Raw genomic sequence first — 27,269 nt, forward strand, 5'->3', positions numbered from 1 at the left:
CGGTGTGTGAGCTTTTTCTCTCTCTCCTCTCTCTCTCTCTCTCCTCTCTCTCTCTCTTTCGCACCGTGTTGGCCTTTTCCCTCGCCTATTTCGTTTTTTTTTTGTTTTGTTGTTGTTGTTTTTCCCCTCCTGTCTCCTCCCAGGTCGAGGAAGGCGGGGATGACCTGACGGGGCGCAAAGCACGCCCCTCCCCAGGGAAAGGGGGGGGTGTATGTCATGCCGGTGGCACCCCGGCTTGAAGTAATGCGTGGAACGGAGGGGGGCGGGGCCGGGCGCGAGGGATAAAGGCGGCCGGTGACGCCGGTTCGAGAGAGAGAGTGTGTTTATGTTTGTGTGTTTTGGTTTTCATTCATTTCATTATTTATATTGACAAGCCGGTTCTCGCCTCCTCCTTGCCCATCTTAACCCCCTTACAATGACCAAACCAGATCAACTAGAAAATGTGTTTATTGTCATGAGTGTGGAATTTTTGTCATGGTGTGGGTGGGGCTTACCAGGAGATTGACAGTGCAACTCATTCGGTTGTTTTGACTGTCGTCGCTCATCACTGTGCGGTAGTCAAGGAGACGCTCCAGGAGGCCGGTCACCAAGTTAACAAAAGGCTGCACTTCCATCAACAGCTGGGGACACCCCTGAGCACAATCTAAAAGACTGAGCGATCACACACAAACACACAATCTTGTCAGAGGAGCTCTGCTCATTTTGGCTCTATTTTGATGCAAAGATTTGAAGCAGATTTGGAAGTTCTTATGGAGTGAATCCAACATTATACATGACCACATTCCTGCATCTGTTTGTGTGTGTGTGTGTGTGTGTGTGTGTGTGTGTGTGTGTGTGTGTGTGTGTGTTCATACATGCTCTGTAGAAGCTCCATGTATCTCTCATCTCCTCCACTCCCCTCCACTTCATGGTCCAACTTCAGAATAATCTCATTCTCAAACTGAGAGGTAGAGACGGTTCTTTAGTTCATGCATATTTATTTTCCCATAATCTTTCATGTAAACTTGAACAAAACTTTGCGTGTGTACCTTTTTGAAGTGTCCAGAGTGATTGTGTTCACACTGAATCATATCAAAGAAGATCGGGATCATGGCTCTGCGTAGCTCTTCTTCTGGAATGAGAGTCATCTCCAAAATGGGACCCACCATCCCCGGAATAAAACAAATCTTATTTATGCCTGAAACAAACACACACGCCAACCAGAGGCTGAATTTGCATAATCATGTCCACGATTACTATTCAGAGGTACAAACAAACACTAGCGCACACACACACACACACACACACACACACACACACACACACACACTCACCGAGCTTGTACCACATGTCTCTGATAGCAAAACCAATCAGTCTCCTCATGTCCCCATATCTGAAAACAAAGGAAGGAAGCATAAGGAAGAGTAAGGAATGACGAAAGGAGGAGGAAAGATTGAAGGAACAGAAAAGAATGATAAAAGGATGAGGAAGAAAGAAAGGAAGGAAATATTGAAGGACAAAAGGCCAGAAGGAATTAAATAATGATAGAAGTTAGGAATGTGAAAGGAAGTAAGGAAAAAGGAAGGAATGGAGTGTTGAAGGAAAGAACAACAAAAAGAAGGAAATAATAAAGGAAGGAATGAATGTGACCAGAAGGAAGAAAGGTAAGAAGGAAGGAAGGTAGGATGGAAGAAAGAAAAGACAGGAAGGTGTATGGAAGGATTGAAGGAATGAAGGAATGTGAAAGGAAGGAAGGAAAGACGGAAATGTGAATGGAATGAATGATGGAAGGAAGGTAGGAAAGAAGGGAGGATGGAAGAAAGAAAAGACAGAAGGTGTATGGAAGGATTAAAGGAATGTGAAAGGAAGGAAGGACGGAAGGAAGGAATAAAAGAGAGAAGGAAAGGTGTATGGAAGGAATGTGAAAGGAATGAAGGATGGATGGAAGGTAGGAAGGAAGGAAGAAGTGTGGAAGGAAGAAAAAAGAAAGAAAGAAAGATGAAAAGAAATAAAGAAAGGATTTAAGGATGGAAGGAAGGAATGTAGGGAGGGAGGAAGAAAGGAAGGATGGGTGGAAGGAAGGAAGGAAGAAAGAAAGAACGAAAGAAAGAAAGGAAGGATTTAAGGATGGAAGGGAGGGAGGGAGGGATGAAGAAAGGATGGAAGGAAGGATTTAAGGATGGAAGGAAGGGAGGGAGGGAGGGAGGAAGAAAGGACGGAGTGTGAAAGAAAGGAAGGATTTAAGGATGGAAGGGAGGGAGGGAGGGAGGTAGAAAGGAAGGATGGAATGTGAAAGTAATGAAGGATGGAAGGAAGAAAGAAAAAAACAAAGAAAGGAAAGATTTCAGGATGGAAAGAAGGGAGGGAGGGAGGGAGGGAGGGAGGAAGAAAGGATGGAGTGTGAAAGAAAGGAAGGAAGGATTTAAGGATGGAAGGGAGGGAGGGAGGGATGAAGAAAGGATGGAAGGAAGGATTTAAGGATGGAAGGAAGGGAGGGAGGGAGGGAGGAAGAAAGGATGGAGTGTGAAAGAAAGGATAGAAGGAAGGATTTAAGGATGGAAGGAAGGATTTAAGGATGGAAGGAAGGTAGGGAGGAAGAAAGGAAGGAGTGTGAAGGTAGGAAGGAAGGAAAGTCAATTAGTCTTGCATATTCAGACTTTTCTATCAGCTGTGGCGGGGTGAGCAAGAGACACAGTGGGTGTGGCATCAAGCCTTGGAGAGGCATTAATTGGAAATAATAATAAACATAAAATGTAAAAAAATGGGGAAAATAGTTTCTTGGGGGATTGGCGATCAAAACAAAGGGGGGATCTGGCATCCTCGCAGTGAAACGGGCTCCGTGAATGTCGGGGGAGTGTCCAAGGATCCGTGGCGTGTGGAGCGTAATTAGCAGCCTGTCTTCCCAGGACCATGGCAGGTGCGAGACGAAGCGGCCCGGCCTCTAGCCCATTGGACGCAACATGTGCTGTTCTCCTCCGGCGACACATCTAACTCGCGACAGGGGTCCGGCATCACATCTAATAAGGCCGAACCCTCCCTGATCTAGTCCTAGGTGAGCCAGTGAGTTCATACTTGGAGATTTGAAGCCAGCTCCCCGAGGAAAGGTGCACTCTGCTTTTTTAAAGACAGCTGTGGTGAAGCATTATTCACATCAGGTGTGCTTCATCCACCTCTGTCAAAACGAGGCTCATTATCTATGCACCTCTTCTCACTCTCCAGCCCACTCCCATTGTGAGCCTGGCTGAAGGACGGCCCTAAGAGTTGGGGCAATGATGACGAGAGCGAGGGGCGGAGGGCGGGGCCGGGTCGTGATTTTACACACCCAGCCCCTTATCAGGCTAATCAAGCCTCCGAGAGGGATAAAGGCCGACTGCGGATGGTGGTGCGAGAGGGAGAGAGCGTTTACGGGTAGCTGTCCAACATATGGGAGTGTTTGTGTCTTTTGTTTAGTTTTTCATTAAACTATTATTTATATTGTCAAGCCGGTTCTCGTCTCCTCCTTTTCATGATCCCTTTACACTGGTGCCGAAACCCGGGAAGGAGGAGGGATACGCCGTAGTGGAGTTTGCGCCGCTACCATCCACCCCAAAGGAGCAGCCGCGGCCATCTGCTGGGGGACGGAGGAGCCCGGCCACCTGGAAGCGGAGGAATGGCCGTTGACCGCGAGGAGAGAAGGGGCTCCTAGCCGACCGCCTGGAGCAGTCAGGGCCGCTGCCAGGGGTGTTGGGAGACCCCTACAGCCGCTAACCGCGGCAGGGTTAAGAGAGGACCGTAGACCGCGAGCGGGGATGCGGAGACCCCTTCTGTTCCCCAAGAACGCGGCAGGGCATTCTGTCCTCCAGGGGCTGGAAGACTGCCTCCGATCCACCCTGGAAGGCGTGGCTGTCGTCCATTAGAGGGTGGAGGAGTGGCCGAGGACCAAGCTATGGCGTATCGGAGAACCGGCGAGTAAGTGTTTTTGTTTTGTTGGGGGTACTACACTGTGACAGGAAGTACCCCCTATTTTAATCATTATTGTTCATCTCCCCCTGTCCCCTCCCAGATTCAGGAAAGCAGAGATGACCTGCCGGCATAAGGCACGCCCTCCACCAGGGAAAGGGGGGGTGTACATCATGCCGGGGGCTCCCCGGCCTGAGAGAATGAGGGAGGAATGTGTAGGAATAGCTATCGAATCATAGCTATTTTACCCTGTACTTTGATTTACTGGTTTGGATCTAGTTGTGGTTAGTGTGTTTATGCGTGTGTGTGTGTTTATAAAGCCTAATTGTTTAACTATTCTTGTGAGAGCCACATTTCTGAAAACGTCGTCACAGATATAAAATGTAGCGTGCTGCCGTCTTAACTGTGATGTTTCTGGTTTATAAACTCACTCAGATAGAATCTTGTTTCTTTTGGTGTGAGAGAAATGCTGCAGCTGCAGAGACTCTTGGGTAATAAACGCCACCGCCAAGTGGAAGTAATTAATCCATAACTGCAGAGGAGAGACAGTAAATGAGAGAAAGACAGCAGATGAGAGAGAAGATAAGCTGGAGATCATATCATGGGTATTACACTAATTTACATGATTAAATAAAGCTCATGAATGAAAGAAAGCATTGCTCTGCCCACAGACATGCAAGGGTAAATCTCAGAAAATATGTAAATATACCATACATACTGGTGTATACTTACAATTACAAATACTTTGCAATACTTTCCTATTTAAATTATATATCTTAGTTTTTTTTGAGAAACACACACACCTGTACTTCAAAGTTGTTGTTGTCCAGGAACTTGAGGTACATGGTGTCAGCGTATGTGTTGATCGCTCGGAGAAACACTCTAATTTAACATGCACAGTTCATTTGTTAAACTGATTATATTTCATTAAAAGAAAGCAAATATAATTATGCATGATCATACATAATCATCTGAGTCCTGGCAAATGATTGATTGATTAATAATAGAGCATGATTGAAAGACATCTACAGATGTACTTTATCACAGCTGAATCCACACACACACACACACACACACACACACACACACACACACACACACACACACACACACACACACACACACACACACACACTCTTAAGTGCCTCATGAAATATTTAGACAGTTCAGTCACTCTTAAAAACGTCAGAATCTCGTCACAATACCGGACAAAAAGTGTCAACTGTGCACAAATGCTGCTGAAGCTGCTCTCAGAACTAACTTCACTCCTCAGACTCATATTTGCTCAATGAATTGTGCGGCAGTGATTTGTAGTTTGCACAAACTAGTGCATTAACTTTAACCTTCTTTTGTCTCTCGATGTATGAATCTACACTCGGGTTATTCCTCTATCAATCTCTCTCTCTCACTGATCAATATAAACTTTCACTTCAGGGACATAATGTCTTAATTTGGAAAACAATGCATAAATTAAATAATCATTATTAAAATTCTAAATAATGCAAAAGGTTTTCTGATAGAGTTGTGTCTATGGTGTGGGTTAGTTTAAAGTCATTTTAGTTCACATTATTCAGTATAAAAACAATAGAAATCTATGGCATGTGCCCATTTACATAGCTGAGCAAATGTGTGTGTATGTGTGTGTGTGTGTGTGTGTGTGGTGGGGGTGGGTTTGGGTGGTTTACGAGGACATTTTATTAGGTTACAATCTAATTAAAAGGGTATTATGCTATGAATGTGGTTTATGGGGACATTTCTAGGATCCCCATAATTGAAATCACTTAAAAATCTAAACAATGATTTTTTTTTTAACATGTTTGTTTTTTGTGAGGGTTAGGTTTAGAGGTTGTGTTGGGTTTAGGGGACAGAATCTAGAGTATAAAAATATTTATGTCAATGGAGAGTCCTCAGAAGGATAGCTGCACCAACGTGTGTGTGTGTGTGTGTGTGTGTGTGTGTGTGTGTATGTGTGTGTGCTCACCTGTTTTGCACCATGATCATGGTGACCCAGTCAGATGGGTAGACATGTTTACCAATCAGATCCTTAAACAACAGAAATGTTTCCATCAGGAAATCCTACAAGAAAATACAAATTTATTAGCTTCTGAATAACAGAGAGAGAGCGAGAGACAGACAGACAGGCAGGTAAAACAGACAGCCAGAAAGACAGACAGACAAATAGACCATGACAGACATACAGACAGACAAATAAACAAAAATACACACAGACAGATGGACAAAAAGACAGACAGACAGGTGAAACAGACAGACTGATAGACAGACAGCCAGAAAGACAGACATACCATGACAGACAGACTGATAGACAGACAGACAGACAGAAATACACACAGACAGATGGACAAAAAGACAGACAGATGGGTAAAATAGACAGACAGATAGACAGACAGATAGAAATACAGACAGACAGAGAGACAGAGAGATAGATACTGTAGATAGATAGACAGAAAGACAAACAAATAGCCAGAAAGACAGACAGACAGACCATGACAGACAGAAAGAAAGACAGACACACAGACAGATAGACCATGACAGACATACAGACAGACAAATAAACAGAAATACACACAGACAGATGGACAAAAAGACAGACAGACAGGTGAAAAAGACAGACTGATAGACAGACAGCCAGAAAGACAGACAGACCATGACAGAGAGACAGACAGACAGACAAACAGACAGAAATACACACAGACAGATGGACAAAAAGACAGAGACAGGTAAAACAGACAGACTGATAGACAGACAGCCAGAAAGACAGACAGACCATGACAGAGAGACAGACAGACAGAGAGAAAGACAGACAAACAAATAAACAGAAATACACACAGACAGATGGACAAAAAGACAGACAGACAGATGAACAAAAAGACAGACAGACAGGTGAAACAGACAGACTGATAGACAGACAGACAGACAGACAGAAAGACAGACAGACAGACCATGACAGACAGACAGACAGACCAGAGTCAGACCGACAGAAATACAGATATACACACAAAGAGCTGGACAGAAAGACAGACAGAAAGCCAGAGAGACAGACAGACAGATAGCTAGCTGTCTTACCACTAGGTCAGTTTTCCCACTGAAAGTCTCGATGTAGCGTGAATAGTGTCTGTCATCCATCTGACTGAGAATAGCCGTCATACACGCCACCACTCGAGGCTACAGACAGACAGAGAGAGAAATTTAAGGACAAAATCCGAACATGATGGAACTTCAAGTGCAACAAATGGAAAAGTCCTGACATGCTTTTTCAGCTGAAGAGACGCAAGGAAACATGATGAAGAGCATTTCAGACTGTTAAGAGAAACATTCAATCATTCAAAACCAGGTCCAATTTCTCCTCCACCATAACTCTAGTCTCTCTCTCTCTCTCTCTCTCTCTCTCTCTCTCTGTCATCAGTAGATGATAAATGATACAGAAGGAGAGTAAAGTGATGGATGACGGATTGATGTTTGCAGACCATCACTCACATGGACATCACAATGCTCACTGTATTCTGCTGATAAGTGTGTGTGACTGTGAATATAAATTAAAGGAAAATTCCAGGTTCAATTCAAGTTAAACTCAGTCAACAGCATTTGCTCATATTAAAAACAATATCACTTGCCATTATATCAAACACAATTAAAAGCTGTTTGGTTCATTAAATGAAGCTTAACGTTGTCTTTGTGTTTTTTTTATTGTGCAATAGACTGGCGTGTCTTAAGGTCAATATTAGGTCATAATGGCAAAAAAGAAACTCATCAGTCAATCATTGTTTTGATGAATGAAGGCGATACAATACTTGAAATTGCCAAAAAGATGTTGCTGAAATTGCTGAAGATTTCATCCAAAGGTGTCACTACAGTCTTCAAACACAAAGCATAACTGTCTCTAACAAGGACAGAAAAAGATGTGGAAGACCAGATGTGCAACTAAACAAGAGGATAAGTACATCAGAGTCTCTAGTTTGAGAAATAGACGCCTCACATGACCTCCACTGACAGCTTCATTGAATTCTACCCGCTCAACACCAGTTTCATGTACAACAGTAAAGAGAAGACTCAGGAGGACTTATGGGAAGAATTGCGAAGAAAAAGACACTTTTGAAACAGAAAAACAAAAAGAAAAGGTTCGAGTGGGCAAAGAAACACAGACATTGGACAACAGATAATTGGAAAAGAGTGTTACGGATCTAAACCCCATTGAGCTTTTGTGGGATCAGCTAGACTGTAAGGTTTGTGAGAAGTGCCCGACAAGACAGACACATCTATGGAAAGTGCTACAGGAAGTGTGGGGTGAAAGGTCAAGTGCTACAGGAAGTGTGGGGTGAACGGGCAAGTGCTACAGGAAGTGTGGGGTGAAAGGTCAAGTCCTACAGGAAGTGTGGGGTGAAAGGTCAACTGCTGCAGGAAGTGTGGGGTAAACGGGCAAGTGCTACAGGAAGTGTGGGGTGAAATGTCAAGTGCTACAGGACGTGTGGGGTGAACGGGCAAGTGCTACAGGAAGTGTGGGGTGAACGGGCAAGTGCTACAGGAAGTGTGGGGTGAACGGGCAAGTGCTACAGGAAGTATGGGGTGAAAGGTCAAGTGCTACAGGACGTGTGGGGTGAACGGGCAAGTGCTACAGGAAGTGTGGGGTGAAAGGTCAAGTGCTACAGGAAGTGTGGGGTGAAAGGTCAAGTGCTGCAGGTAGTGTGGGGTGGACGGGCAAGTGCTACAGGAAGTGTGGGGTGAAAGGTAAAGTCCTACAGGAAGTGTGGGGTGAAAGCTCAAGTGCTACAGGAAGTGTGGGGTGAAAGGTCAAGTGCTATAGGAAGTGTGGGGGTGAAAGGTCAATTGCTACAGGAAGTGTGGGGTGAAAGGTCAAGTGCTACAGGAAGTGTGGGGTGAAAGGTCAAGTGCTGCAGGTAGTGTAGGGTGGACGGGCAAGTGCTACAGGAAGTGTGGGGTGAAAGCTCAAGTGCTACAGGAAGTGTGGGGTGAAAGGTCAAGTGCTACAGGAAGTGTGGGGTGAACGGGCAAGTGCTACAGGAAGTGTGGGGTGAAAGGTAAAGTCCTACAGGAAGTGTGGGGTGAAAGCTCAAGTGCTACAGGAAGTGTGGGGTGAAAGGTCAAGTGCTGCAGGAAGTGTGGGGTGAACGGGCAAGTGCTACAGAAAGTGTGGGGTGAACGGGCAAGTGCTACAGGAAGTGTGGGGTGAACGGGCAAGTGCTACAGGAAGTGTGGGGTGAAAGGTAAAGTCCTACAGGAAGTGTGGGGTGAAAGGTCAAGTGCTACAGGAAGTGTGGGGTGAAAGGTCAAGTGCTGCAGGTAGTGTGGGGTGGACGGGCAAGTGCTACAGGAAGTGTGGGGTGAAAGCTCAAGTGCTACAGGAAGTGTGGGGTGAACGGGCAAGTGCTACAGGAAGTGTGGGGTGAAAGGTAAAGTCCTACAGGAAGTGTGGGGTGAAAGCTCAAGTGCTACAGGAAGTGTGGGGTGAAAGGTCAAGTGCTACAGGAAGTGTGGGGTGAAAGGTCAAGTGCTGCAGGTAGTGTGGGGTGGACGGGCAAGTGCTACAGGAAGTGTGGGGTGAAAGCTCAAGTGCTACAGGAAGTGTGGGGTGAAAGGTCAAGTGCTACAGGAAGTGTGGGGTGAACGGGCAAGTGCTACAGGAAGTGTGGGGTGAAAGGTAAAGTCCTACAGGAAGTGTGGGGTGAAAGCTCAAGTGCTACAGGAAGTGTGGGGTGAAAGGTCAAGTGCTGCAGGAAGTGTGGGGTGAGCGGGCAAGTGCTACAGAAAGTGTGGGGTGAACGGGCAAGTGCTACAGGAAGTGTGGGGTGAGCGGGCAAGTGCTACAGGAAGTGTGGGGTGAAAGGTAAAGTCCTACAGGAAGTGTGGGGTGAAAGGTCAAGTGCTACAGGAAGTGTGGGGTGAAAGGTCAAGTGCTGCAGGTAGTGTGGGGTGGACGGGCAAGTGCTACAGGAAGTGTGGGGTGAAAGCTCAAGTGCTACAGGAAGTGTGGGGTGAACGGGCAAGTGCTACAGGAAGTGTGGGGTGAAAGGTAAAGTCCTACAGGAAGTGTGGGGTGAAAGCTCAAGTGCTACAGGAAGTGTGGGGTGAAAGGTCAAGTGCTGCAGGAAGTGTGGGGTGAACGGGCAAGTGCTACAGGAAGTGTGGGGTGAACGGGCAAGTGCTACAGGAAGTGTGGGGTGAACGGGCAAGTGCTACAGGAAGTTTGGAGTGAAAGGTCAAGTGCTACAGGAAGTGTGGGGTGAAAGGTCAAGTGCTACAGGAAGTGTGGGGTGAAAGGTCAAGTGCTACAGGACGTGTGGGGTGAACGGGCAAGTGCTACAGGAAGTATGGGGTGAAAGGTCAAGTGCTGCAGGAAGTGTGGGGTGAACGGGCAAGTGCTACAGGAAGTGTGGGGTGAAAGGTCAAGTGCTACAGGACGTGTGGGGTGAATGGGCAAGTGCTACAGGAAGTGTGGGGTGAAAGGTCAAGTGCTACAGGAAGTGTGGGGTGAAAGGTCAAGTGCTACAGGAAGTGTGGGGTGAAAGGTCAAGTGCTACAGGACATGTGGGGTGAATGGGCAAGTGCTACAGGAAGTGTGGGGTGAAAGGTCAAGTGCTACAGGAAGTGTGGGGTGAAAGGTCAAGTGCTACAGGACGTGTGGGGTGAAAGGTCAAGTGCTACAGGAAGTATGGGGTGAAAGGTCAAGTGCTGCAGGAAGTGTGGGGTGAACGGGCAAGTGCTACAGGAAGTGTGGGGTGAAAGGTCAAGTGCTACAGGAAGTGTGGGGTGAAAGGTCAAGTGCTACAGGAAGTGTGGGGTGAAAGGTCAAGTGCTACAGGAAGTGTGGAGTGAAAGGTCAAGTGCTACAGGAAGTGTGGGGTGAAAGGTCAAGTGCTACAGGAAGTGTGGGGTGAAAGGTCACCTGAGTATCTGGACAAACTGACCGCTAGAATAACAAGGATCTGTAAAGCTGTCATGAAGGATTTTTAATGAGAACTCTTTGAAGTAGTTTAAGAAGTTTCATATTGTAACAGTAATTTTTCATGTTATTAATGTCCTGACTGATATATTGTGATCAGTTAAATGCCACTTTGGTGAATAAAAGTACCAATTTATTTTCATAAGAGAAAAATCTGTACATTATTCCACACTTTTGGCCAACAGTGTATATATATTTTGACTTGTTCCACCTGTGCTTTAAAAAAAGCAAGATTCTGGGTTACAATGAGGCACTAACAATATAAGTGAATTACTGTAACAATATAAGTGAATTAATGTAACAATATAAGTGAATTACTGTAACAATATAAGTGAATTAATGTAACAATATAAGTGAATTACTGTAACAATATAAGTGAATTAATGTAACAATATAAGTGAATTACTGTAACAATATAAGTGAATTAATGTAACAATATAAGTGAATTAATGTAACAATATAAGTGAATTACTGTAACAATATAAGTGAATTACTGTAACAATATAAGTGAATTAATGTAACAATATAAGTGAATTAATGTAACAATATAAGTGAATGAATGTAAGTGCTTTTATAAAATCATAAGCTTCACATTTCTGTCTTCCATCCAAATATTGTCCCCATTCTCTTCCATTGTAAGTGCCCCACTGTAACCTCCATTTTTGAGCACTGAGACAGTAGAAAGTAATTTAAGTTATAAAATAATGACATTTTGTCTTTAAGAAAGAAAACATATGGAAAGTTATGCTGTGAGGTCTCAGAGTGCATCTGTTGTTCATCTGAAGCATCTCAAGCGACTGTGCCGAGACACGACTGACGTTCAGCTTTATAAAAACTCTGAGATCACTTCTGCAGAATGGAAATATGCATATCACACACTTTTAAAGTGAGCTCTTAGTGTGTGTGTGTGTTTGTGTGAGTGTGTGTGTGCGTGCTCATATGTGTGTTTCTGTGTGTGTGTGTGTTTGTGTGTGCACGTGTGTGTGTTTGTTTGTGTGTGTGTGTGTTTGTGTGTGCGCGTGCATGTTTGTGTGAGTGTGTTTGTGCATGTTTGTGTGAGTGTGTTTGTGCATGTTTGTGTGAGTGTGTTTGTGCATGTTTGTGTGAGTGTGTTTGAGTGTGTTTGTGTGTGTATGTGTGTGTTTGATGTGCGTGCATGTTTGTGTGAGTGTGTTTGTGTGTGTGTTTGTGCGTGTGTGTTTGTGTGAGTGTGTTTGTGTGTGTTTGTTTGTGTTTTTTTACGTGTGTGTTTGTGTGTGCGCGCATGTGTGTGTTTTTGTATGCGTGTGTGTGTTTGTGTGTTTTTGTGTGCACGTGTGTGTGTTTGTTTGTGTGTGCATATTTGTGTGTGTGCGTGCATGTTTGTGTGAGTGTGTTTGTGTGAGTGTGTTTGTGTGAGTGTGTTTGTGTTAGTGTGTTTGTGTTTGTGTGAGTGCGTGCTTGTTTGTGTGAGTGTGTTTGTGTGAGTGCGTGCATGTTTGTGTGAGTGTGTTTGTGTGTGAGTGTGTGTGTGTGCGTGCATGTTTGTGTGTGTTTGTTTGTGTGTGTGTTTGTGAATGTGCGTGCATGTTTGTGTGAGTGTGTTTGTGTGTGTGTTTGTGCTTTTTTTGCGTGTGTGTTTGTGTGAGTTTGTTTGTGTGTTTGTATGTGTGTGCGTTTGTTTGTTTGTGTGTTTTTGTACGTGTGTGTTTGTGTGTGTGCGCATGTGTGTGTTTTTGTACGTGTGTGTTTGTGTGTGTGCGCATGTGTGTGTTTTTGTATGCGTGTGTGTTTGTGTGTTTTTGTGTTTGTGTGTGCACGTGTGTGTGTTTGTTTGTGTGTGCATATTTGTGTGTGTGCGTGCATGTTTGTGTGAGTGTGTTTGTGTGTGTGCGTGCATGTTTGTGTGAGTGTGTGTGTGTTTGTGTGTGTTTGTTTGTGTGTGTGTTTGTGTGAGTGTGTGCATGTTTGTGTGTGAGTGTGTGTGTGTGCGTGCATGTTTGTGTGTGTTTGTGAATGTGCGTGCATGTTTGTGTGAGTGTGTTTGTGTGTGTGTGCGTGCATGTTTGTGTGAGTGTGTTTGTGTGTGTGCGTGCATGTTTGTGTGAGTGTGTGTGTTTGTGTGTGTTTGTTTGTGTGAGTGCGTGCGTGCGTGCATGTTTGTGTGAGTGTGCTTGTGTGTGAGTGTGTATGTGTGCGTGCATGTTTGTGTGTGTTTGTTTGTGTGTGTGTTTGTGAATGTGCGTGCATGTTTGTGTGAGTGTGTTTGTTTGTGTGTTTGTGCGTGTGTGTGTTTGTGTGAGTGTGTTTGTATGTGTGTGCGTTTGTTTGTGTGTTTTTGTACGTGTGTGTTTGTGTGTGTGTGCGCATGTGTGTTTGTGTGTGCACGTGTGTGTGTTTTTTTGTGTGTGTGTGTGTGTGTGTGTGTGTGCTTGTGTGAGGTAAAAGACAGATTTGTCTTTTCTATGTGTTATATAGCATATCTCACAGCTGTCTGTCTGCTGGTGTCAAAGAAACACTGTTTAAAAGGTTCCTTCACAATCCTCTCAACACAAAACTAATTTTAAGCATTTAATGATACAGATTTATATAAAAGGTTTTTAAGATTATAAGAAACAAATTCAGTCAAGTGTGTCCAAACTTGTAACTGGTTTTGTACATACTTTCAGCAACATGTACACACACAAACACACGTTATATTTGTATTGATATTAAAGATAGAGACAGATACACAGGGCTAAAAAGTCTCTATCACACACACGCACACACACACACACACACACACACACACACACACACACACACACACACACACACACACACAAATGGTGGGCAGAGCAACAGTAGAAGTGTAATCTGTGTTATGTAATAAATCTAATTAAATAGAGCGGTGTCATGGACAAGGACAGATGGCTCACTCTACCAAATGAAAATAAAACCATGACTCTCCTTCATCCGCAATCCAGAGCTGCACCTGTTCAAACGCCTCGAATCTCTCCGCTGCTTTCTCTATTCATAGAGAGTTTAATCCTCAACAATGTTCATTTGAACCGACTCATTCATTTCCTTGTAAACAGAAACTAGCCAAAGCATTTACAGGAGAATTTGACATATAGAGTTAGAAATTCAATTAGGACTATAATTAGAATTAGAACTAGGATTAAAATTAGAATTAGATCTAAAACTAAAATAAAAACTAGGATTAAGTTGAAAATACGAATAAGGAATAGAGCTAGAATTATATTTAAAAGAAGAACAAGAATTAGGATTACATTTAGGAATATGAATATGATTCAAATTTGAATTTAAATTAGGACTAGGGCTAAACTAGGGATAAAACTAAGACTGGGATTAAAATCAGAAATAGAATTAAGGATAGAATTAGAATTAGAACTAGTATTATATTTAGGACTGTGATTAAAATTTTAATTTAAATTATGACTAGTACTGGAATTAGAATTTAAACTAGGATTAAAATCAGAAATAGAATTAGAACTAGAACTAAAATTAGAACACAGATAAGATTTAGGACAAGGGTTTACAGTTGAATTTAAAATAGAAATAGAATTATGACTAGAACTAGAACTAATATTAGATTAGATAGTACTATGATTACATTTTTTATTTAAATTAGGACTAGGGCTGAAATTAGAATTAAGACTAGGATTAAAATCAGAAATATAATTAAGACTAGAACTAGAATGAGAATTGGATTTAGGAATATGATTCAAATTAGAATTTAAATAAAGATTAGGGCTGGAATTATAATTAAGACTAGGATTAAAATCAGACTTTGAATTAGGACTAGAACAAGAACTGGAATTAAATTTAGGTCTATGATTAAAATTGTAATTTAAATTGGGACTAGGCCTGATAATAGAAATAAAACTTGGATTAAAATTGAAAGAAGAAGTAGGACTAGAACTAGAAATAGAATGAGGATTGGATTTAGGACTAAAAATAGAATTTGAATTAGGACTAGTTCTGGAATTTGAATTAAGACTAAGATTAGAACTGACATTATGACTAGAACTAGACTTAGAATTAAGACTAGAACAAGAATTTGAACTAGAACCAGGATTACATTTAGAACAGGTATTAGAATTAAGACTAGAACTAGAATTAGAACAGGATTTAGTACTTGGACTTAAATTTGAATAAGGACTGGCATTAGAATTAAGACTAGGAAAATTTAATTATGACTAGAACTATAACTAAAATTAGAACAAAGATAAGATTTAGGACAATGTTGAATTTAAATTAGGACTAGGGCTGGAATTAGTCTTAAAACTATGATTAAAATCAAAGGTCGAATTAGGACTAGGGCTAGAATTTGTATTAAGACTAGGATTAAAATATGAATTAGGAATAGAACTAGAATAAGATTTCAAAGTAGAACAAGAATTAGGATTACAGTTAGAACTATGACTATGACTAGAATTTAAATTTAAATTAGAACTATGGCTAAAAATAGAATTAAGACTAGGATTAAAATCATAAATAGAATTATGACTAGAACTAGACCAAGTATTAGATTTAGTACTATGATTAAAATTTGTATTTAAATTAGGACTAGGGCTGGAATTTGAATTAAGACTAGGATTAAAATACAAATTAGGAATAGAACTAGAATACGATTTAAAAGTAGATCAACAATTAGGATTACAGTTAGGACTATGATTAGAATTTGAATTTGAATTTAAATTAGGACTAGGGCTAAAATTAGAACTAAGACTGGGATTAAAATCAGAAATAGAATTAAGGATAGAACTAGAATTAGAACTAGTATTATATTTAAGACTGTGATTAAAATTTTAATTTAAATTATGACTAGTATTGGAATTAGAATTTAAACTAGGATTAAAATCAGAAATAGAATTAGAACTAGAACTAGAACTAAAATTAGAACACAGATAAGATTTAGGACAAGGGTTTACAGTTGAATTTAAAATAGAAATAGAATTATGACTAGAACTAGAACTAGTATTAGATTAGATAGTACTATGATTACATTTTGTATTTAAATTAGGACTAGGGCTGAAATTTGAATTAAGACTAGGATTAAAATACGAATTAGGAATAGAACTAGAATAACATTTAAAAGTAGAACAAGAATCAGGATTACAGTTAGGACTATGACTAGAATTTGAATTTAAATTAGGACTAGGGCTAAAATTAGAATTAAGACTAGGATTAAAATCTGAAATAGAATTATGACTAGAACTAGAATTAGAACTAGTATTAGATTTAGGACTATGATTCAAATTTGTATTTAAATTTGGGCAGAACTTAGTCACCATTCACTCTAAGTGCATCCTTTTCCATACAATGAAAGTGAATGGTGACTGAGACTGAACATTCTGCCTATCATCTCCTTTTGTGTTCTATGGAAGAAAAAACAAAAATATTTAAAATAATATAGTTGATAATTATTACTCAGAAACGTACCCTGTAATAATTACAATGTAAAATGAACGTGTGTCTCTCTTATAGTCTATTTGTTTGGGTCCAGGACGCAGGAGCTGTTACTGTGCGTTGTGAACGTACAGCGGGATAGAGACACTGAAAAACACTGAATGTTGTAAGCGTTTCTGAAGAGAGTACTAAATCACACAGACAGCATAAGTGAAGGAGATGAAAATATAGAAAGAGACAGAAGGACAAATATAGACGAGCACAAAAGGTTGTGAGTGTATGACAGCACAAAGTATAAATAAACATACCAGTGAACCGTTCTGTGAAGGTGACAGAGGAACGACTGAGAGAGGAAGAGAACTGAATTGAAATGAGAGAGAGGTGAGAGTTTCAAGTTTGTCAGTGTGCTCAAATTTGTCCAAAGAAGTTTAAACAGACAAAACCTCTCTTTGGGGACATTTGAAGTCGGGTCACGGGGGCAGCTGCTCCAGCAGGAGGCCCCAAACTTCCCTATCCCGAGCCACATTAACCAGTTCTGACTGGGGACCCGAGGCGTTCCCAGGCCAGTGTGGAGATGTAATCTCTCCACCTAATCCTGGGTCTTCCCGAGGCCTCCTCCCAGCTGGACGTGCCTGAAACACCTCCCTAGGGAGGCGGCCAGGGGGCATCCTTACCAGATGCCCAAAACACCTCAACCGGCTCCTTTCGACGCAAAGGAGCAGCGGCTCTACTCCGAGCTCCTCACGGATGACTGAGCTCCTCACCCTATCTCTAAGGGAGAAGCCCGCCACCCTTCTGAGGAAGCCCATTTCGGCCGCTTGTACTCGTGACCTAGTTCTTTCGGTCATGACCCAGCCTTCATGACCATAAGTGAGGGTAGGAATGAAAATTGACCGGTAGATCGAGAGCTTTGCCTTCCAGCTCAGCTCTCTTTTCGTGACAACGGTGCGACAGAGCGAGTGCAATACCGCCCCCGCTGCCCCGATTCTCCGCCAACCTCCCGCTCCATTGTCCCCTCACTCGTGAACAAGACCCCGAGGTACTTGAACTCCTTCACTTGGGACAATACCTCCTTCCCATTTGCACAATAAATAAATTACACTTTTACTGAGATATAGCCCTTGTGACAACTAGCCTGGTCTCCCTTACACATAAAAATAAATAATATTCTTCTTCAGAAGTGCAGAGGATTATCTTTCGGGGTTGGGTAGAGCATTTATAATTGCAAAGTCTTTAATTGTCAACATCTATAATGTGTCCATATTTAGAAGTAAAAGTAGAAGTTTTATGGTCATATTGCCCTCATTTGAGTTCTTCTTCTGTCCCTGTGGCTGTAACCTCATCTACATCTCTCTTTTCCTCCTCCTCCCGTTATTCTTTTCACAGCTGTTCCTCCCCTCCGGTCTTTCTCTGCCTCTTTACTCATTCTCAACACTTTTCTCTCTCTCTAAACTGATGTTCCAGTGGATCTTCAAATCAAATTCAAATGAGCTTATGAGAGCAAACCACACAATCTGCCGTAGTCCTGCAGGTCTCATTTAACACACACACACACACACACACACACACACACACACACACACACACACACACACACACACACACACACATATATACCTGCTCTTAACACACACACACACACACACACACACACACACACACATATACCTGCTCTTAACACACACACACATATATACCTGCTCTTACACACACACACACACACACACACACATATACCTGTTCTTACACACACACACACATATACCTGCTCTTAACACACACACACACACACACACACACATATACCTGCTCTTAACACACACACACACACACACACACACACACACACACACACACACACACACACACACACACACACATATATACCTGCTCTTAACACACAAACACACACACACACACACATATACCTGCTCTTAACACACACACACACACACACACATACCTGCTCTTAACACACACACACACACACACACATATACCTGCTCTTAACACACACACACACACACACACATACCTGCTCTACACACACACACACACACACACATATACCTGCTCTTAACACACACACACACACACACACACACATATACCTGCTCTTAACACACACACACACACACACACATATACCTGTTCTTACACACACACACACATATACCTGCTCTTACACACACACACACACATATATACCTGCTCTTAACACACACACACACACACACACACACACACACACACACACACACACACACATATATACCTGCTCTTAACACACACACACACACACACACACACACATATATACCTGCTCTTAACACACACACACACACACACATATACCTGCTCTTACACACACACACACACACACACACACATATATACCTGCTCTTAACACACACACACACACACACACACACACACACACATATATACCTGCTCTTAACACACACACACACACACACACACACACACTCATGTTGTGTTTCCATGTTTTATGGGGACTTTCCATAGACATAATGGTTTTTATACTGTACAAACTTTATATTCTATCCCCTAAACCTAACCCTACCCCTAAACCTAACCCTCACAGAAAACTTTCTGCATTTTTACATTTTCAAAAAACATAATTTAGTATGATTTATAAGCTGTTTTCCTCATGGGGACCAACAAAGTGTCCCCACAAGGTCAAAAATTTCGGGTTTTACTATCCTTTACTACACACACACACACACACACATATACCTGCTCTTAACACACACACACACACACACACACACACATATACCTGCTCTTAACACACACACACACACACACACATATAATTTCAGGGGCTTTTTTTTACCTTTATAAGGGCCATTTAAGACAACGAAAACATCTTTGTGTGAAAAACATTAATTTAATTAATTAATTAATGCAAATTCTCAAGATGGAGAATTTATTACCGCTGTCCTTTTCTGAATATCGCGGCGCCGTTTTGTGGTCCGTTCTGCATAACGCGGTGGCTCGTTTATGGCGGCCCATTCGGCACATTTCGCGAACGACCCACCGGCCCGCTCGGTTCTCCCACTGGCCAGTCCGCCCCGATCGGCCCCAAATTGCATCATCCCACCGGGAAAATGCCCGGTATGCCAGATAACCAGTCCAGCCACGACACACACATTTGTATATATATATATATATATATATATTGTATTTTTGTCCGGTCTCCAGTAAAAATATCTAAACATACTTAAAACAAGACAAAAGGACTTGAGAAGTGCAATGACTCAAGTCTTGTTTTCAGAGACAGGTTTCGGCTTAACCCTTTGCTTTTGAAGAATGAACAGTTCCGTTCGGGTCAAAAAAGATCCGGTAGAGTACACTACATACTGCTCACAGCACACCTCCCTTTTCATTATGGACAACGGCACGCTTTGCCGGTACAGTAGCATGTTAAATGAAAAGAGCACCACCTATATGTCACAGGGGGTATTATTCTTTCACAGTAGATCTAAAGTAACCATGAACGAAAGTGGCCGAAATTCACATTGACTTCCATTGAAAAGGTCTCCACACACACAAAGCAGGCGAGGATCAGCATCTTTACCACCTCAGATGCTTAAAGGACTTTAAACTGCTAAAAAAAACACCATTGAGAGCATCCTGACAGGAAACATCCCAGCCTGGTTTAGAAACTGCACAAAACAGGATAGACGAAAGAGTCAAAGAGAGGTGCGATCGGCCACATCAAACTCCCTGACCTGCAGTCCATCTACAGCAAACGATGCTGGACCAGAGCCGGGAAAATCATGTAAGACCTCAGCCATCCTAATAATGGACTCTTCTCTTTGTTGCGGTCAGGGAAACGCTTCCGCTCCCTGATGGCCAGAACGGAGAGAATGACGAGGAGCTTCTTTCCCCAGGCCGTCCTTGTCCTGAACCAAGGACAACACCAGGACTAGGTTCACTATAACACCACACACTTGAAGCAATATTCTTCAGCAATAGTCTGACCTGTTGCAGGTCCACACACTGAACATTACGGCACAATTACAAAATTGTTTTTTGGAAATGTTCCATGGAAATAGGAGTGGTGGTGTAGTGGTCTAACTGGTAAACTGGTAATCAGAAGGTTGCTGGTTCGAGCCCCACAGTCACCACCATTGTGTCCTTGAGCAAGGCACTTAACTCCAGGTTGCTCCGGGGGGATTGTTCCTGTAATAAGTGCACTGTAAGTCGCTTTGGATAAAAGCATCTGCCAAAGCAGATGCAACACTCACATATTTAAGAGTGTGTAATTGTAACTTTGTGGCTATTTACGCCACAACTAGGCTACGCTGTAACTTACAGTAGGTATAGCTGGTGCAACCGGCCCGTAGAGACTTAAGAATGGCCCGTAAGCAATCACCGTAATCTTGCAACCATTTGTTAATGCCCCAGCAATCACCCCAACACTGCACAAACCCCAAAAATATATCATAAAAATCCAACATCATTTTGATCTAAATGTATCTCCTTCATGGGTCAAAAATGACCCAAACATAAAATAAAATGATGTATTTGCAAACAGGGAGGGACAAATACACTTGCTTGAATTTACTTTATATTTCTTACCCCATTGGCAATTATTTTTTGCTAGATCTCACTAAAAACAATAGTTCATATTTTACATATTTTAGACTTATTTTTAACTATAAAATATTTTGACTGGAACAGAAATAAGGTAAAAAATAAACAAGAAAATGTGCTTTTATAGGGCATTAAATGAGTTACAAAAAACAACACATGACACATGAACATAAACACATCTGCATGTTTCAAACACCCCCTTCACCCAAAACCTGTTTTTACACATTATATCCTTCTGTGTGTGTGTGTCTGTGTGTGTGTGTCTGTGTGTGTGTCTGTGTGTGTCTGTGTGTGTGTCTGTGTGTGTCTGTGTGCGTGTCTGTGTGTGTGTGTATGTCTATGTGTGTCTGTGTGTGTGTGTCTGTGTGTGTGTGTATGTCTATGTGTGTCTGTGTGTGTGTGTGTGTGTCTGTGTGTGTGTGTGTGTGTGTGTGTGTGTGTGTGTGTATGTCTGTGTGTGTGTGTATGTCTGTGTGTCTGTGTGTGTGTCTGTGTGTGTGTGTGTGTGTGTCTGTGTGTGTGTGTGTGTGTGTATGTCTGTGTGTGTCTGTGTGCGTGTGTGTGTGTCTGTGTGTGTGTGTCTGTGTGTCTGTGTGTGTGTCTGTGTGTGTGTGTGTGTCTGTGTGTGTGTATGTCTGTGTGTGTGTGTGTGTGTATATGTGTGTGTGTATGCCTGTGTGTGTGTGTGTGTGTGTGTGTGTGAGCGTGTATTTATCACTTTGTGGGGACCAAATGTCCCCATAAGGATAGTAAAACCCGAAATGTTTGACCTTGTGGGGACATTTTGTCGGTCCCCATGAGGAAAACAGCTTATAAATCATACTAAATTATGTTTTTTGAAAATGTAAAAATGCAGAATGTTTTCTGTGAGGGTTAGGTTTAGGGGTAGGGTTAGGTTTAGGGGATAGAATATAAAGTTTGTACAGTATAAAAACCATTATGTCTATGGAAAGTTCCTATAAAACATGGAAACACTACATGTGTGTGTGTCTGTGTGTGTGTGTGTGTGTGTGTGTGTGTGTGTGTGTGTCTAGACCTCCCATGAGCACTCTAATGTGACCGAGCAGGAGAGAAAAACCAGGACACACAGCGGGATTAATACACACACACACAGAGAGAGAGAGAGAGAGAGAGAGAGAGAGAGAGAGAGAGAGAGAGAGAGAGTTGGAGGGAGGAGAAACGAGAGCCTCAGTTCACCAGTGGATGGAGAGAGAGACAGATCATAACACAGACGGATGTAAGACAGAAGAACCAAAGACACACACAAGAGTCTGATAACACACAGGAATATATGATAAAAGACAAGAGAGAACGAGTGAGCGAGAGACATGAAGAACGATCTGTTCACCTGCACCAGAGTCTCTGATGAAGGTCAGTACTTCTGTAAATCATCTACTGAAATATGACACCATCAGACATCTGAAATATTCAGAAGTAATCTACACACACACACACACACACACACACACACACACACTTGCCCTTGTGGTCATTTTACTTTCAAAAAATGAAATAAAAAGTACCCAAAAGTACCTCGATATTCTCATGATTTTGACTGGGGCTAGTTGTCACAAGGGCTATATATCAGTAACGACACGATTTGGACTGCAAAGTGTAATTGTGCAAATGTTTGTTTTCTCCAGCTGAGGTGCTGCATGTTGGTTTGAATAACCTAGATTAAAACCCTCGTATACTAAAACAATTTCTGTGAATTCGTCCTTTAATTTGCACCATCATCATGTTATTATTTGAGTTCACTCAGGCATGCAAGACAAGACTCAACTATATTACAAAAGCAGATTTTACCAAAAGGTTTAAATGTGTTCTTAGAAGGCAAATGCAATGTTGAGTTCTGTTTGCACGTTGGCTTTTTCATTTCTGTTGTTTTGTGCTTTATAGTTGTTTTACTTTAGATTTAGTCTGTTTACTGCAGGTGTAGATTTGCATTTCGTGGTTGTGATCATTGATGTGTGATGGCTGATTTCACGGTGACAACTTGCCCCATATAATGGGGCATGTTGTCACAGAAGGTCAGTGTGTTTTCAGTGAGCTGTCTCTTTGTAGGCGATAACAGAGAATATGTGCAACAGCTTTTTTGAAGCCGAGACTTCGGCATTCGGAAATGAACTACTCTGAGAATTATTCACTGGAGTAAAAGTGTGTTTTGAGATTCTGAGTTACTTTGTAATTAATCATCATTAATATCAGTGGGTTTCTTTGTTTAGCAGCTGCTAAATATATATGTATGTATGTGTGTGTGTGTGTGTGTGTGTGTGTGTGTGTGTGTGTGTGTGTGTGTGTGTGTGTGTGTGTGTGTTAAGTAACAGCAGGTAAATAATAGCCATCTGTCACTTAGAGCTCTGATGAAACTAAGTGTGTGTGTCATTACTATTCTTCTGTTTAACATACACTCCATGTGTCTCTAACAGTGTTCAAACAACTTTATCAACATGAGTGTGTGACCTTTGACCCTCTGCGGTATTTCTAAAATCTCTGTAACACACTCACACACACACACACACACAAACACACACACACTGTTGTGTGCTCTTAACTGTTGCTGTGTAAGACACACAGTATCTGGTGTGTGAGGTGTGTAATTCAGAGGAAGTGTGTGTCGAATTGATCTCATGCTGGACTAATCTGAAGCGAAATGAAAACATTATAGACACAGCTGGAGACACGCACGCTTAAAACACAGCGTATAGATACAAGAGGAGAGAGACAGAGAGACAGACAGACAGACAGGCAAAGAGACAGTCAGCAAGAGAGACAGACAGACAGACAGGCAAAGAGACAGTCAGCAAAACAGACAGACAGACAAAGAGAAAGTCAGCGAGAGTGACAGACAGACAGACAGACAGACAGACAAAGAGATAGTCAGCAAGACAGACAGACAGGCAAAGAGACAATCAGTGAGAGAGACGGACAGACAGACAGGCAAAGAGACAGTCAGTGAGAGAGACAGACAGACAGACAGACAAAGAGACAGTCAGTGAGACAGACAGACAGGCAAAGAGACAGTCAATGAGACAGACAGACAGACAGACAAAGAGGCAGTCAGCGAAAAAGACAGACAGGCAAAGAGACAGTCAGCGAGAGAGACAGACAGACAAAGGGACAGTCAGCGAGACAGACAGACAGACAGACAGACAAAGAGACAGTTAGCGAGATAGACAGACAGACAGACAGACAGACAGGCAAAGAGACAGTCAGTGAGACAGACTGACAGACAGACAAAGAGACAGTCAGTGAGAGAGACAGACAGACAGACTGACAGACAAACAAAGAGACAGTCAGCGAGACAGACAGACAGACAGGCAAAGAGACAGTCAGTGAGAGAGACAGGTAGGCTACACAGAAGACAGTGTGCAAGATTGAAATGTTTGCGAGAGTGATGGAAGAGACGAGAAAGGAGAAGACAGCAAATGAACAGAGTGACGGAAGAGAGAAAATGATGAACACAGAAAACAGACGGATAAGCAGATAAATAGAAAGTCAAGAACTACAATGAGAGGACAGAGAGATGGACCGAACCCTCTTAAAGAAAGACAAGAACATATCCAGGTCATATTTTACCCCCAAATCAAAAGATAGAAATTAGGAAAATAAATCCTGTTTCTAGGACCGTTTTTTTCTCGGTTACAGTGTGTCTCTCTCAATGGAAGTCAATGGGGGCCAATCTGTAAATGTTTAAATGCTCACTGTGTCCACAAGCCGTAAACAATATGTGTGTTAACATGATTTTAGTGTCATTACATCGCTCACTAACCACATCTGTGTAAAGTTATATCCAATACTACAGCTTTGTTGCTATGACGACGCAATACCGCTAAACCCTGTAAGCTATTTTATCACACTAATATAATGCAAACATGTGAAATGTTTACGTCTTCCGGCTATACTTTAGCATAATATACAATATGCTACAAATGCTTTTGAGCTTTACTTGTACTGACTCCGGAACAGTCCTTTAACATTATGCAGAATATATACAGTATATCCTATATATATATATGTGTGTGTGTGTGTGACCTGAAGTCGTATTCTCGAGGGCAGAAACGCTACAGGGTGAGTGCATGTGTGCATGAGAAAACATACGTCATCCTCAAAGTGAAGTGAGCACGCAAACATCAGAGTGTCTCGTGGGATGTTTCTGTCTATTTACACACACACTCTTTTATAAAAGCTGTTTTCTTTTTAAGCTGATAAATCATTTAAGCTATCCTGATACACTGACAGGCACTAACACACTCACGTCTGATTTGTAAACACTCACTGAAAGTCACATGACCGTTCCCAAATACACACGCATTGCCCGGCACTGGTGCCTTTTAATGGCATTATGATATATGTTATATCTGTACTATGTCGACGATCTAATGACATGTAAACACTTTTACTGTAGTGCATGACTGCATTTTAACATTTGCATCACTTAAACAACTACATGTACATGCTGGTTCAAGTGTGATCAGGGCTGGGCTGGTAATCTGGCATACCGGGCATTTTCCCGGTGGGCCGATGCACTTTGGGAGAACCGAGCGGGCCGGTGGTTCAGCCATGAAACATGCCGATTGGGCTGTGATATGCTAAAATGAGCCGCCGAGAACGGACCACAAAACAGCGCCGCGATATGCAGGAAAGGACAGCGAACACCCCCCACCACTCAACAACTTTTGGGCCAGTTGCTATGTAAAATCCTGTGCCGATTTCTCTTCCCAGTCCCGCCCTGAGTGTGCTCAAATTGTGTGTTAGCTCGACTGATAGAGCATTGCACTTGTGCACTTCTGAAAGGTGCGGGGTACGAGTCTCGAAGAGCACACGAGTCCAAATGTGAGCCGAAGGTGTCGTAGAAGCTGCACAAAATGACGTAACCGCGTTGTTCATCTCACATTTGCTTTTCTGACACTATCGGTAGGTTTAGGTTTAAGTTTTAGAGTAGGAAGGTTAAAACTTGATCACGCATTAACCTTTAAAACCTCATCTGTTTGGGAGAACATTCAACTCGCTTTCAGGGCCACTCAGTGGACACGTCACCTCATAATAAACCACCGAATCCCATTTAACAAAAATGTCGCCAGTCGCATCATTTTCATGAGATCAGGCTCGAACTATGATGACTATTTTGACTGTGTACCCTTAACTACCTGTGCATTTAATTATTAAAGGTCAATTTTGTATGAAAGTACCTGTAATAATATTGCACATGATTGCATCATACATCACCAGGAACACAAGTGACTTAAGAGAGTGCACGATTATGCTATAAAAGGCTGTGAAACTGAATATTACCATGATATTTACATTGCACTCAAAGGTACTTCAAAAGATATTGTTTGGTACTATGGTGCTATGTCCAAAAACAAAACACATGGTAGAGAGAGAATCACCTTGAGAGCTATTCAAAAGACACACACACACTTTATACAGTAGCGTGTCCGCTGGTACTTTGATTAGGTTTCTGTGTGGTGTGTGTGTTTTAGTGTGTGTGAGTTATGTCTGTAATATAACTTTGGTTGTTTTCCACTCTCGGTGTGTCTCGGCAGTGCTTTAAACATTGGCTGGTTAATATTGTATATCACATTGTGAAACACACTCTGAGCTTGCGTGTGTGCGTAAAAGTGCTTCTAAAGCCTGTCTAAGCTTTCTTCCATTTTATGCTTGTTGTAACTGAAGCGCCGCATCACGTCTGCATCTCTAGCCAAACCACTCAAATCAAAACAAGAAAGACTGAATTTGTCATAATCGCTGTTATTGGAGTTTTGGAAAAGGAGGCAGATTCCTTAAAAATTCCATTACAGCTCACTAAAGCAGATAAAGAGCGGCTAATGAACAGACTGACTGTCTACAAGCAGCTCATGGCACAGAATAAACCCGGTTTATAGAGTCAATACCATAGATTCATCTCTAGGCTCTTTATTGCTTTTGATTCCTTTTTCGAGTTCACAAGATCTAAAATGAACACTTACCAAGTGCCAATTGCTACTTAAAGGGACAGTTCACCCAAAAATGAAAATTCTCTCATAATTTACACATTAATCAGTTCAGCTCTGTAGGTCCTCACAATGCAAGCGAATGGGTGCCAAAATTAATTTTGAAGCTCCAAAAAGCAGATAAAGGCAGCATAAAAGTAATCCATACGACTCGAGTGTTATAATCCATGACTTCAGAAGTGATATGATAGGTTTGGGTGAGAAACAGATCAATATACACTTTTTTACAATAAATTCTCCTCCCTGGCCAGTAGAGGGCGATATGTATGAAGAATGTGAATTACCAAAAACACAAGAAGAAGAAAGTGAAAGTTAAAGTGGAGATTGACTGAGCAGGGAGGAGAATTTATTGTAAAAAGGAC

General features: G+C 42.1%; 2 protein-coding genes across 3 annotated transcripts in view; one reads left to right on the plus strand and one right to left on the minus strand.

The window, feature by feature from the left end:
* Positions 1 to 27,269, minus strand: part of LOC127663370 (dedicator of cytokinesis protein 2-like) — a 165,531-nt gene that overhangs the window by 39,208 nt on the left and 99,054 nt on the right. For both annotated transcript variants that reach the window (XM_052154926.1, XM_052154925.1), the window contains exons 27-34: positions 7,003 to 7,101; positions 5,900 to 5,994; positions 4,722 to 4,800; positions 4,350 to 4,450; positions 1,314 to 1,372; positions 1,029 to 1,177; positions 855 to 940; positions 495 to 651 (exon numbers count right to left, since the gene is read on the minus strand). In XM_052154926.1, the coding sequence (XP_052010886.1) occupies positions 495 to 651; positions 855 to 940; positions 1,029 to 1,177; positions 1,314 to 1,372; positions 4,350 to 4,450; positions 4,722 to 4,800; positions 5,900 to 5,994; positions 7,003 to 7,101 (825 nt within the window). The remainder of the gene's footprint in view (positions 1 to 494; positions 652 to 854; positions 941 to 1,028; positions 1,178 to 1,313; positions 1,373 to 4,349; positions 4,451 to 4,721; positions 4,801 to 5,899; positions 5,995 to 7,002; positions 7,102 to 27,269) is intronic.
* LOC127663375 (uncharacterized) overlaps positions 22,098 to 27,269 on the plus strand; it is a 29,635-nt gene continuing 24,463 nt past the window's right edge. Inside the window, exon 1 of the mRNA XM_052154933.1 lies at positions 22,098 to 22,282. The gene's annotated coding sequence lies outside the window, so the exon portion shown is untranslated. The remainder of the gene's footprint in view (positions 22,283 to 27,269) is intronic.

The sequence above is a fragment of the Xyrauchen texanus genome, chromosome 23 (genome assembly GCF_025860055.1).
Source record: "Xyrauchen texanus isolate HMW12.3.18 chromosome 23, RBS_HiC_50CHRs, whole genome shotgun sequence".
Classification (NCBI taxonomy): domain Eukaryota; kingdom Metazoa; phylum Chordata; class Actinopteri; order Cypriniformes; family Catostomidae; genus Xyrauchen; species Xyrauchen texanus.